The sequence below is a fragment of the Ochotona curzoniae genome, unplaced genomic scaffold (assembly GCF_017591425.1).
Source record: "Ochotona curzoniae isolate NIBS_2020 unplaced genomic scaffold, NIBS_Ocur_1.0 contig_883, whole genome shotgun sequence".
NCBI classification, from domain to species: domain Eukaryota; kingdom Metazoa; phylum Chordata; class Mammalia; order Lagomorpha; family Ochotonidae; genus Ochotona; species Ochotona curzoniae.
The window spans coordinates 19,225,741-19,239,403 of NW_024466599.1; the positions used below are offsets into that span (position 1 = coordinate 19,225,741).

The window sequence follows — 13,663 nt, forward strand, 5'->3', positions numbered from 1 at the left end:
GACAATGAACTTGTATTTCACGTGAGGTTTTTGACCAAATAGCCACATGAGAATTGTCATGTTTGTCATAAATTAGAAATGAACTCTGGTTCATGAGCAGATGAAGTGATAATTGTACAGATTAGACACCATTTCTCGACTCCTGCTGAGAAAAGAGTGCTGTGTGCAGTGGGGAATGGCATTTCAGAGATGTGTCTGCAAGGTCTACATAGTTCACAGGAGACAGCTCATTCTTTGAATTTTCTCTATTTTTGGGGGGTGTTTTCCTTTATTATGTAGTCCCAGTGTATGTTTCCCTAAAAAACAAACAAAATCCCATACCAAGCAGCAATGGAATCTGCTTGTCCTGTTACGCAGCAATGCTCAACTTTCAGGAACGATGCAAAATTGCAGCTCTGGCAGCCAATTTCATTTGCTTCATTTCCAGATGATTTCAATAAAATGGACAGAATTAGCAATTCTGTGTGTCACATAGGAACTCTGCCAGGAGTGTAGTTATGTGTTGGTGGTTGAGGCCCAGATTCCTTTCTGATATCAAGTGCAGTATTAGAAGAAAATGGCTTAGAGATGAGTACATCTCTCTTGCTAGACTAAGTTTACAAAAGTTGTGTTGTCACAGCAGAACCTGCTCCAAACAGGATGACTCATGCAGTCACTGAGTTTAGAGGCTGGACAACAGGTACCCACGGAAGGTTGCAAATTCCCCCCACTTCTCATACCTGGTCACACACATTAAGTTACCTGAGGACTGCTACTTCTTGCCAGATTCAGTGTGGTAGAAGCAAATATAAAGGATAAGGAAGATTACCCTTTGTTATTTGGATCTTTCAAAACAAGGAACTTTTGAAACAGTTGAAAACAGGAACTCAAACAATTACATGCAAACACATCTTCCTAGCCAACTGTTCTCCACACTCAAAAGGCAGAGTACAGGTGTCCATTCATCCGTTCATGACATGTAGACAAGGGGATTCGGTTATAAGAGGCCATGACACCAGGTACATGAACCCCACCAACAGAGTGCCAAGTGCAAGAAGCTGGGCTTAAAACATCACAGATCTTTTATTTACAGGAATTATCAAGAACACAGAAATCTGTAGACATAGGCAGTTCTGCAGTTGCTAGGGCCTGAGGAGCGGGGTAAGGGAAGACGGCTTACAATGTAAAGGGCTCTCCTCTAGAGTGATGGCAGTGTACCATGACAGCCTAGACACAGGGTTTTGCAGCACTGCAATTGTACTAAATGCCACTGAATTGTTCACCTTAAAACAATTTAAAAAAAAGAATCAAAACAATAACTTCAAGTCTTGAGACCAGATTCCTGCTCCTAGCATCCTTCCTGCCCCATTCTGTTCCACTTACCTTGCACACCATGGATGTCTTTGCCCCAAGTCTAGCGGCTTGGACACACTGGTTGGCACCTTTCCCCCCAAAGCCGATGAAAAACTTGTGTCCGTGGATGGTTTCTCCAATTTTTGGCAAACGAGAAGTAACACTGTTACAATTGAAAAAAAAAAAAAAAGAGCACTGGTAACTCGAATCAATCTAAGTTCTTTAGAAGAGAAGTCTGACACAGCTCTGCCTCGTCCTGGCAATCAGATCTATGAACAGTAGTGCAGAAGCCGACCTTCCCATGGAGGCCACCTGTATGAACTTGCGCATGAATCAACACTGCATCTCCTCAGGGGTAGACACTTGCCTCAGTGGTTAAGATGTTGGCATTCCAGAATTGAGGGCCGGGACTTGATAACTGCCCATGGCTCCTACACTGCACATGCTGGGAGGCAGCAGTCATAGTTCCAGCACCTGGGCCCTTGCCACATGCGAGGGAGACCAGGGCTATTTCCCCTTCCCTCATGACTCAAGGCTGTAGGTCTACTTCAGAGGAGAGTTCCTGGTCTCTGAATCGCATCTGGGTTATTCCTGGGTACTTATATTTCATGCTCCCTTCCCCAGTGGCCAGAACAATGGGATCTAGGAAGTGGGTGAAAGTGGTGTGTCTGTCATTTTAACAAGAACATGGGCAGTAGCAGATTCTGGTGATCACATACAGGACCTAGAAGGGAGAGAGCAGGTGTAACTCCAGGTACTAAGGAGGTTTGGGGTGTGTGGCAGGCAGGATCAGGTTTTAGTCCTACTCCATCCTGCACACCACACCATTTCATGTGCTCATTCAGAAAGAACATGTGTATAAAGAGATCCTAATACCCTAAATTTTCAGTTTTTATGATATACATTTCTAGACATAAAAGCAATTAGGAAGTAGCACCATGATTTCATCTTTCCCTAAGCATACATACCAGATTCAATAACCATGAACTCAGAGTCAACTTTGTTCCCTCTGTACCTTCATCAGCTTCTCCAGGAGTTAAGAGATTTTTGTCTTAATGCTGACAGCTCTGAATGAGGCATGAAGCAAAGGACAAAGTGTGATCCTGGGTCTTTCATGACATGAGAGATGGAAGATGTAAAGAAACAGAATCTGTTTTACAATTCTTCTTGTTTTATTTGAAAGGCAGAGACAGAGATAAGAGGGAGAATGTCCTCTTTCTGCTGGCTCACACCTCAAATGCCTGCAACAGCCTGGGCGGGGCCAAGTTCAAACCACAAGTCTAGAACTCAGTCTGGACCTCCCACATGAGGGACAGGGACCCAGTTCCTCAGGCCATCACCCACTGCCCATCAGGGTTGTGTTTGCAACAAGCTGGAAGTGGAAGCAGAGCTGCAGTTCAACTCAGGCATGCTGGCACGGGGATAGGCAGCCCAGGCACTAAGCCAAGTGCCTGCTCCCAGAACCAAAATCTCAGACGGATGGAAGGAAACAACTGGGCTTAAGGTGCAAAAGGAGTTCTGGGTAGAGAGACATGTAGAGAAGACAGGCTTAAGTGACGTAACAACCGGCTTTCAGGCCACAGGTAAGTGAAGCAATCAAAAGCCAGGTGGAGTAGAAGGGAGAGGGGGGACAGGTGTGGCCAGTCAGCCTTAGATAAGAAAGAAGGCCACCCCGAGAGAAACTGGCAATGGTAAACTAAGAACCTAGTATGGGGCTTGGCGTGGTAGCCTAGCGGCTAAAGTCCTCTCCTTGCACGCATCAGGATCTCATGTGGGTGCTGGTTTGTGTCCCGGCAGGCCCCATTTCCCATCAAGCTCCCTGCTTGTGGCCTGGAAAAGCAGTCAAGGACAGCTCAAAGCTTTGGGACTCTGCACACATGTGGGAGATCTCGAAGGGGCTCCTGGCTTTGGATTGGCACAGCTCCAGCCAATGCAGCCACTTGGAGAGTGAATCGGGATTCCTCTCAGTGTCTCCTCCTCCCTGTGTATCTGACTTTCCAATGAAAATAAATCTTTTTAAAAATTCATACTATATCGCCACTGAGGCTGCAATCTATTTGATACCAATATCTTGGAGTAACAGAATGATGCCAGTTCCTACAGATCACTATCGGCCATTTGCCTGACACATGACCCATGCCAAGAACACATCACCCTCTCAATGAGACCAAATTCTACTTGTGAACCCCCTGTATGCAGTTCTGAAAGAGACAATAAACTGGGCTGAACTACCCCATTCCCTAGCAGTGCACTGTCAAATATGGTTATTTGACATTCAAAAGAGACTCATCAATAATGTGAAAACATTCCACTCCTCCCCTTTTCAATTCTATTTTTATCACGGATTCTAAATGCATTTATAGTACTGATGAAAAAAATATACATCTAGAAGGTTCACTTCTGAAAAAGGTGCTCAATCAAGAGAAAAATGGTTTTAATGTAATGTTATTATCCTGTCATTTAATTTAGTAATGACAAGTGATGATGAGATTTTGATTTGCATCAGAAATCTTAAACATTTTAGGATTCTGTTATGAACAGGCAATGATGAGTAATCTGTGTGATTGAGTAACTATGTGAATTCTTGGCTTATTGATGCCACTACTAACAACACTCATAACCTTAAAAAGGAAAAAATAATCCAGTATGGCTAAAAACAGACCAAATAAGTTAATTAGTAAGACTGTCACCAAAAAACTTATGACTTCCATTATTTTTAAATTTAAATCTGGGTCACAATTCACTGGTTTGAATCAAGTTTACTTTTTATTACCAACATGGGGAATCATGAAAAATATGTCACCAGTTTATTACTGTGTGTATGTATGTAGGGGAAGGGAGGAATCAGAGTTACACAATGTGTATGTGTGTGTGTGCACAAGCAGATGGCTGGGATCTCAACTCATTTCTAAATAATGTGCATGAACACAAGCACTGTATTCATTCAGTGATCCCTGGCATTGGTTAGCCTTTTGTATTTTTCTCTTTCCTTTCTGCATCTTTTCTCCAGTCTCTTTTCTTCCCTTGGCTCTAGAACTGCTCCGCATGAGACTAGAGGGCAGGTGTACTATGTTCTCCATTCTGAAGCTCACACATGCCGACAGAATGTATCCATTCCTGCCTCTGCAGGGAGCATGTGGGGATGTCAACAGGGCCATGGCTGGGATGACTGTGCTGCTGTCTGGTCTGACCAGATCTTGCCCACTGCATTCCCAGTATTGGCAGCATTCCTTTTCCATAAGCAAGAATGGTAACAATGAGTATAAATCATAGCACCATTCCTTCATTCACATATTAATTCAACAAATGTTGATTCAGGATTTCCCAATACTCCTCCTACAGGACAAAATCAACTTCCTGACAATGGGATAAAACCCAGCCCTAACAAAATTAAGAGATGAATGGAAAAAGAAACGCAACAGAATCACAATATGATTCATGGCTTTTAAGAGGACACACGTTTACGTTCTTACATGACAGGCAAATGCAAAGAAAGTAATGCTAGCAGGTATACAGCTGGAAGTGCAGGGAGTTGAACTGCATGTTTTGCTTTGGATTCTTAAAATGTAAATGTCTATAGCAAGGATACCTGGTGTATTATGGATTATCACTTGTCTTTGCTTCCTACTTTGCATCCTGAGATTATTCTGTAGCCACCGGGGCTTTCTAAGTGCCACCTGGATTCTTGCAGTGCAGCCTAGCAGAGCACCACAGCTGTGTCACTGCAGGGCTCATGGCCGGGCTGGGCGTCTGAGGGGTGTGCTGAGGGCGTGAGCAAACACTGGCCTGCCAGTGTGGCCAGCCTGAGAACGCCAAGCCTTCCTCACAGCCTCTTCCTCCTTCCCTGAATTTCCCTGTTCTTTACTTCCTGGATCACAGGGCTGGACAGAGTTTGTACATGTGAGCCCTTGTCTTATGCTCTGCTTTCGTTGAACCCAGACAAAGAGAGTTTGAGACAGTTAGTGGCTTTTTATTTTCAAAAAAGGAAATAAACTGAAGAGTGGAGAGAGCAACTATAGTTTAGTTTACAAACAGAAAAAAAGCATTTCTGAACCATAAATCCTACTTCATACTTTGAATTAGACTCTCCTTCTTCCTCATTGAAATCATGAAATTCTGTCCAGGTTCAAGACAGGACTTGCAGAAAACTCCATCCTCTGGATGAGAATAATGAGTTTCTGCTCTAATCCAAATATGAGATTAGCTGAGTGCCAAAGACAAAGTCTTCAAAAGAAAAAATGGAATCAGTAGTAGTGGAAATATTCTGAGGCTGACATTTAAAAAATTAAAATATTATAGATTTCCATTTTTAAGTGACACACAAAACTGTACATATTTATGGAGTACCATGAGATGTTTTTATTATACTGTGTATACACTATCTAATATTCAAACCAGGACAAACAATTATCTCCTCAGCCATCTATCATTTATTTATGCTGAAAACATTTAAAACTACTTGTTCTGTTTTTTAAATATTTATTTATTTTTATTGGGAAGGCAGATTTACAGAGAAAAGGAGGGACAGAGACAAAGATCTCCTATCCCCTGGTTCACCCTCTAAGTGGCTACAACAGCTGGAGCCCAGCCGATCCAAAGCCAGGCACCAGCTTTTTCTGGGACTCCCACATGGGTATAGGGTCCCAAGGGCTTGGGACATCCTCCACTGCTTTCTCAGGGTATAAGTAGGGTGCTGGATGGCAAGTAGAACAAGGACACGAATCAGTGCCCGTATGGGATGCTGGTAATTGAAGGTGGAGGATTAGCCACTTCAGCCACAGCGCTGGCTCAAAACTTTCTACTTCTAAGTATAATTTAGTGTCTGTTCATCACCTTTCTGCATCTATTCCTCTCCCCAGATCTTAGTAACTTCTTTAAGATCAACTTTAGATTCCACCTATGAGTGAGATCGTACAGTATTTCTATTTCTGTGTTTGCACATTTCACTTAACATAATGACCTTCAGTTCCATCCATGTTATTGTAAATTTGACAAGATTTCATCCTTTTAAATGACTGGCTAGTATTCCATCATGTATATGTACATATTTCATCATTCATTCTTCAGGTGATGAGTACTTAAGGTGTTTCTGAGCTATCATCAACAGTGCTGCAGTGGACAAGGGGAACAGAGTGATTATATATATACTTTAAATATATACCTAACAGCAGTACTCCTGGATCGTATACACAATAGCTTTATGCTTAATTATTTGAGAAACCGCCTGTAACTATTTTCCATAATGGCTATACTAATTTACATCCACAGCTAAGATGTGCATGGGCTCCCTTTCCACACTTCCTCTCTAGCACCTGGTAGCCTTTGCCTTTTTTGGGGGTAAGAACCTATGTAACTATAGGAAGGCAACATCTCTTTGTGGTTTGGACTTGCATTTCCCTGGTGATTAATGGTGCTGAGAATTTTCTTTTTAAAAATTTAGACAAAAGAAAGGGCACGCAAATTGGAAAAGGGAGAGGTCAAACTGTTACTGCAAGTAACAAAATTTTATAAATATAAGAAACCCCAAATGTGGATCATGTGTATGTCTTCCTTTGAAAAATGTTTAGTTCTCATTCTTCCCAGCTGGATGGTGTTTTTGCTCCTGAGCTGCAGTCTTTATGCATTCTAGTTTTGGATCCCTTGGCATACGCATCGCCTGCAAAAATTTCCTGCTATTCTGCTGACCTCCTCACTCAGGTGACTACACTGCTGTTGTTTGTTACACAGCATTTTTTTTTTTTATTTGATGAAATTTCACTTGTTCCCTAACGCCCTTTTCCCTGTGCTTTTGGTGTCTGATCCCCCCAAAATTCCTACCTGTTCCATTGACCTGAAGCATTTCTGGTAAGTTTTTCTGTAGGAGTTTCAAAGAAAGGTTCAGGTAATTTCCCCACGTGGAATGATCTGTATTTGGTGAGAGGTAGAGCCCTTTGGTACCTGCTGTCCAATTTCCCTGACATCATCTAAGGAACTCTGTCATCACTGTCATCTCCAGTGTGTGCTCTGAGTAGCTTTGCCAGTTAATCAGTCTGCTATAGTGGTCGGAGTTTACATTGAGGCTCTTTATTCTGTTCTCTTGGCTTGTGTCTCTTTTTAGGCCAACAACATGGTATTTTAATTACTATAGGGTTGTGGCGTATTTCCAAGTTAGTATAATACTTCCTGCTTTATTCATTCTTGGTGGCTTCATTGCACTGTAGTTTTTGTAGTTCTGAGAGCACATCATTGGTATTTTTACAGGGATTGTACTGGAGCTATACATTTTATGTGATATGAAAATTTTAATGAAATTGATGCTTGAATGCACAAACCCGGGAATCTTTCCATGTCTGCATGTTCTCCACTTTCTCTCATCAATGTTTTATATTTTCTATTGTAAAGATCTTCCATCTATTTGGTTAAGTTTATCCCTAGGTTTTTTTTTTTTAAGACTTACTTATTTATTCTTTCGAAACGCAGAATTATAGAGAGAGAGGAAGAAGCAGAAATATTCCACCTATTGGTTCACTTCCCAGATGGCTGCACTGGCCAGGGCTGGGTCAGGCTGAAGCCAGGAGCCTGGAGCTGCAGCTGGGTCATCCATGTGAGTGCAGGGCTCAAGTACCTGGGCCTTCTACTGCTTTCCTGGTTGCATTGGCAGGAAGCTGGATGGGAAGTGAAGCAGCCAGGACTTGAATCATTGCTCATCAGGGATGCCAGCATCATGATGTTTTCTAATCCACTATGCCACAACAACGGTCCCTATTTCTAGGTATTTAATTTTTTTCAACTACTGGAAATGGGATTGCTTTCGTGATTTTTTTTTAAAAAGATTTATCTAAAAGGCAGAGAGAGACATACACATATACAGAGAGAATCTTTCATCCCGTGGTTTATTCCCCAGATCTTCATAATGCAGGGGATGGTCCAGATAGCAGCTAAGAGTCAAAATCTTCTTCCTAGCCTCCCACATAAGTGGCAGGAGTTGATGCATTGACCATCTTTCACTGCCTTCCCTTGTGCATCAGTGGGAAGCTGGACTAGAAGCAGACCAGGTGCAACTTGAAGCAGCACTGATAGGGTATGCTGGCAGCACAAGGGGTAGCTTAACCTGCAGTGCCATAGTGCTATCTTCTCTTGATTTGGATTTTAAATAAATTGTTATTGGTGTGAAACAGTGCTACTGATTTTTGTATGTTGGCTTTGAAATAAAGTCAACACCTTTGTTGGATTCATTTATTAACTCTAAAGGCCTCTAATGGAGTCTTTAGTTTCCCATTTTTAAGATAATTAGATTGGGGCCAAGCGCTGTGGCCTGACAGGTAAAGCTGCTACCTATAACACCAACATCATGCACGGGTACGAGTTGGCGTCTTGACTGTTCCACTTCAGTCCAGTTCCCTTCCAATGTTCCTGGGCAAACAGCAGAAGATGGCCCAAATGCTTGGGCCCCTGCAGCCAAATGGGTGATTCAGAAGAAGTTCCTGGCTCCAGACTGGTCTAGCTCCAGCCATTGTGGCCATTTGGGAAGTGAATCAATGAATGGAAGACACTTTCTCTCTCGGCCTTCCAAATACATAAATAAATCCCAAAGCTATTTATTAAAAATGACAATTAGCTTTTCTCCTTTCTAGTTTGGTTGCCTTTCATTTCTTTTTCTATTTGCTCTTGCTAGGACTTCAGTAATACATGGAATCAAGGTGTTCAAAGTGGGAACCCTTAACTTGTTTCATATTTTAACAGAGAAAGCCTACAGAGTTTGTCTGTACACAGTATACCAGCTGATGGGTATATATGACTTCATATATGACTTTCATTCTGTTCAGGTATGTTTGTAAATTTCTGAATGAGGGGAAAAGCCTAATCAGAGAAAATCATGCTTAAGTAACACATCTGAGAGGCCGGAGCTGTGGCACGGCAAGTTAAGCTGCAGAGCCCGCATCCCATATGGGCACAGGTTAAGTCCTGGCTACTCCATTTCTGGTCCAACCCTTTGCTAATGAGATGGCAGAAGACGGTCCAAGTACTTGGGCCCCTACATCCACATGGGAGACTCAGATGAAGCTCCTGGCTCCTGACTTCTGCCTGGTTAGCCCTGGCCATTGTGGCTATCTGAGCGGTGAGCCAGCAGATGGAAGATAGCTCTCTTTTTCTCTTTGTGACTCTTTCAAATAAAATAAATTTTAAAAATTTGGGTTAAAGTCAGAGCTTTCAAAATGTTATTTTAACTGGGCAGAAGCCAACAGTGAGAAATGCTCAAAGGTGGCCCTTCAGTTCTCCTTGCCACCAGGGGCCCCAGGGCTGTGGCAGGGTGCAAGAGGCAGGAGGCCTGAGCCACTTACTGACTGTAAGCCTCGTGACAGCTTTCCTCTCTTTGAACCAGCTTCTTCTCTTATACAACAGGTTTAATAATACTTGTCAACTGCTTAAACGCCTGGGTTTTGTGCTTTGAGTTAATTCACTGACAGATGTTACCCGAACAACTGATCAGTTACTTCGAACTTCTTGACAATGATGTGGTTGTCGGGATGTTCTCAGGAGATGATTTCAACCAAAGGGAGGAATGACCTGGTGATCCAGGACGGGAAGTCTTTCCAAGGGTCACAATAATACTGGCTTCTGCTAAGAGTCACCACGTTCCTTCCTGACTCTGATCCTGTCTTCTTCTGGCTGCGAGTTTCTGACATACTGCAAACCTCTCTAACAGTGATATTATTACCCAATTAAAATTCAGTACACCAATTTATTATTCCCAATGCCTGGATTTTGCAGTCATATCTGTTCATATCAGCATTTGTGTATGTAACATTTAAAAGACAAAGAGCAATTTCAAAATCAACTTGTCATCTGCAACAACGTGGATGAACCTGGGGACATTATGTTAGGTGAAACAAGCCAGGCACAGACAGACAGAACTGCATGATCTCACCAGTGTGTGGAGCCTGACACAGCTGAACTCAAGAGAAGCCCAGAGTAGCACATGGGGTTGTCAGAGGCTAGAGGAGAGGGGTGGCTGGGGAAAGGGGTGATGCTGGTCAACATACAGCACATTATAGTGGTGTGACTACAGTTAACAATATCATAATGTATATTTTTAAATATATAGCAGAGAGGGTTTTGAAAAAACATTTAACAAAGAAATAAAAACGTCTGAGGTGACAAATATGCTAGCTATTCTGACTTGAACATATACAGATGCATGAAAACAAACATCACATTGTTTCCCTTATGGGTACAGGTATAATTCTTGTTGCTAAAAATGAAAAAAAAAATCAAGACAATGACAACTATTCCTACCTCCATAAAAAGTACTTTATTTCTCCATTAGAAATTCATTATATGGTTCCAACCCATAACCTAAATTTGCACACGTGTAAATGATTTCCTTAAGAGAATGAAACATGAGTTACCCTTAAAAACAATTGCCAGCTGACTGTGATTTTCAAGCTGTATTTTTTCCTGGATAAATACTCTGTGGCTGAAATGTTGTTTTGTTTCAAGATGGAACTACTCCCATATTTACAGAGTGGGCAACACCCTGGCCAGAGGCAGCCCCTTGGCAGCTCATCCCGAGCCTCTGATTATGTAACGTTCATTTATGTGGGGAATCACCACTCAGGCCACGGGAGACACAGTGAGGAGGAGAACGCTAAGGCCTCCTGCAAACTTGTACCTTACACGGTCTGCTCCAATGTCACCTCCTCAGAAATGTTTTCCTTGTCACATTGCAGGGTACACCCATTTTTTGATGGAAGTTTTGTTAAGTATTCACTCATTTATTTTGAGAAGAAACACGATTATACTGTTGGGAGAAAAGCAGCCAATAGCTGGCTGGCATTCTGGGCCCGGTTAATCCCAATTTTGTGTTAAGTATACCAATGTCAGCATGGTTGTCTATTTTTTTTTTTTAAGATATATTTGAGAAGGCCGTTGGGCCTCGCTGCAAGATGATCCTGGGGCCCAAGCTGGAGTGTGGGGTGTGGGGTCTGTGGATTGCCTGGGGAAAAGGGTTTGGGATTCTGTGTAAGAGTGGGTGCTGCTGAGAGGGGGGAATGACTTCTGTGGGCTTCAACACATCAGCAGGTAAATGAGGGAACTGAGACTGGATGGTTCAAGAGAGGGGAACCTGGAGGGCATGTCTGGATCACACCAATGCACTCACCCACGTGGAAGACCTGGGCTGGGCTAGGTGGCACTGCACACCTACTGGCACACACGAAAGCTAAGGCTGGGAGGCCTGCCTGGGAGGGCTGGGTCACAGTATCTGGCAGTGAGTGTCAGGGAAGGAGACAGGCTATGCAAAGCTGGGCCGTGACACTAATCAACATGTGAGAGAACCAGGCTATTTCACCCATTGATTCACATGAGAGCCAAGGATGCAGGCAAGCTGGGCAGGGCTAGACTGCATCACCCATTGGCAAGAGTCAGGATTGGGGATGGTCTGGTCCAGGTCAGGCTGCACCATCTTTTGGCTAATGTTGAGACTGGGGGTGGCCCATGCCAGGCTAAGTCAGAGCACCAGTGACCTGTGCAAGATCTGTGCTGGAAGTAGGCCCAAAAGAGGAACTAAGGGGACTTTGCTGTTATGCTGAGGTTCCCACTGGTGATTTGTAGCATCATTTGGCATACTTGTGGGCTAGGTCTGGGAGTGGGCTGACTGGACTAGGCTCCTTCGCTGGGCTGCTGCTCCTGCTGGTGAGCATGAGAGCCAGGGCAGGAGGTGGACCAAGCTAGGAATAAGGAAACAGCACCTGTTGACATTTGTGGGCGCTGGATCTGTGGGTGGGTTGGGCTGAGCTAAGCCATAGCACCCATGGATGTGCATGAGAGCCAGCTGGGATGTGAGATGAGGTGGACTGGACTGTTGCACATGCTGGCACACACAGGTGTCAGTTATTGGGGTTTACCCCAACCAGGCTGCAGTTCCCGCTGGTGTGTGTAAGGGCTAAGTTTGTGGTAGCTTGGGTTGGGCTAAGCTGCAGCACTGGTAGGTCTGTATGGGAGATGGGGCTGGAGGCAGAAATGATCAGGCAACTGCATTCACTGGTATGTGTGTAGGCTGATGTGTTGCAGGGTTGAACTGTACTTTGCACTAGCTGGCACACACAAGAGTCAGTTCTGAGGCCACCCGAGGGGAGGTCTCTTGGGGGACTCCCCATCTAGACTGCTGGATTCAAACTCTAGCCACAGGGAAAATCATACCATGTGTAAACTGAACTTGGAGTGCATGTTTCAGGATTGGGCCTCCTCAGGTGCTGATGTCTGTGCAGTGGACAGTATGCCCAGATGCACATAAGGGGCATGACAGCTAGCTTACCTAGGCCAGCAGTGGACATCAAGTGCCTTGTCAGGGGACAGTGAGCAGAACAGGTTGGACAGCTCTCTGGGCTGAGCTTTGCAGCAAGTATCTAGGTCTGTGGATGCACTAAGGTGGTTTGTCAATTGATAGACCTAGGAAAGGGTTTCTCACCCCTGGAGCAACGAAACCAACAATATCTCAGAACTATTAAAATTACTCAAGTAACAGCTTCAGAACATTCTACCTCATATTGGGGTCTCTAAGATAACATCAAATGACCCTCCCCTATCCCCAGGTGCTGTTATAGTTTGGCAGCAAGTTATGGCCCCCTCCACTTCTCTTTTAGATATAGGAGGGAAGGAAAAAAAAATTTGTCCTATCTTCCTTCCTCCACATCTCAACTTTGCCCACCCTAATCAGTGGCTCACATGGGCATACATCCTTCTCAACTATGCAGAGAACATTAAATATTAAAAATTGGCTGCTGGATGAGAGACAGCATTTTTTTAAAATAAGAGATTTATTTATTTGAAAGGCAAAGCAACAGAGAAAGTGATAAATACAGAGATATGTTTCTATTCACTGGTTCACTTCCCACATGGGTACCACAGCCAGGGCTGGACCAGGCTGATGCCAGAGCTAACAACTCCATCCAGGTCTGCCGTGTGTGTGGTAGGGGCTCAAGCACTTAGGCTATCCTCCACCTCATTTTTAGGTGCAGCAGTAGGGAGCTGGATCCAAAGTAGACAGCCAAGCCTTGAGCTGCCACTCTCACATGGGATCCTGTGTTCCAAGAAGTGGCTTAACCTGCTATGCCATGATTCCTGTGGCCCCCATTGAGTATACTCATAATGGCTCCTCTAAAGTTCCTATATTTTAATTTCACATTCCTGATATTTCTATGCCTGTCTTAATTGACTATTTTCACCATTTTGGTTATGGATCACCTTTTTTTTTTTCCTTTGGTGATTCCTTACTCTAAATTAGTGACTTTCAATTCAGACACACTGTGAGTGGCACGTTGTGGAGTATCTTCCTTGTGTTGTGTCTTTT

The 13,663-nt window shown here is 43.6% G+C and overlaps 2 protein-coding genes across 2 annotated transcripts in view; one reads left to right on the plus strand and one right to left on the minus strand.

The window, feature by feature from the left end:
- Positions 1-13,663, minus strand: part of RBKS (ribokinase) — a 91,114-nt gene that overhangs the window by 71,654 nt on the left and 5,797 nt on the right. Inside the window, exon 2 of the mRNA XM_040993002.1 lies at positions 1,363-1,495. Within this exon, the coding sequence (XP_040848936.1) occupies positions 1,363-1,495 (133 nt within the window). The remainder of the gene's footprint in view (positions 1-1,362; positions 1,496-13,663) is intronic.
- BABAM2 (BRISC and BRCA1 A complex member 2) overlaps positions 1-13,663 on the plus strand; it is a 449,694-nt gene that overhangs the window by 7,768 nt on the left and 428,263 nt on the right. The gene's annotated exons all lie outside the window — the stretch shown is intronic.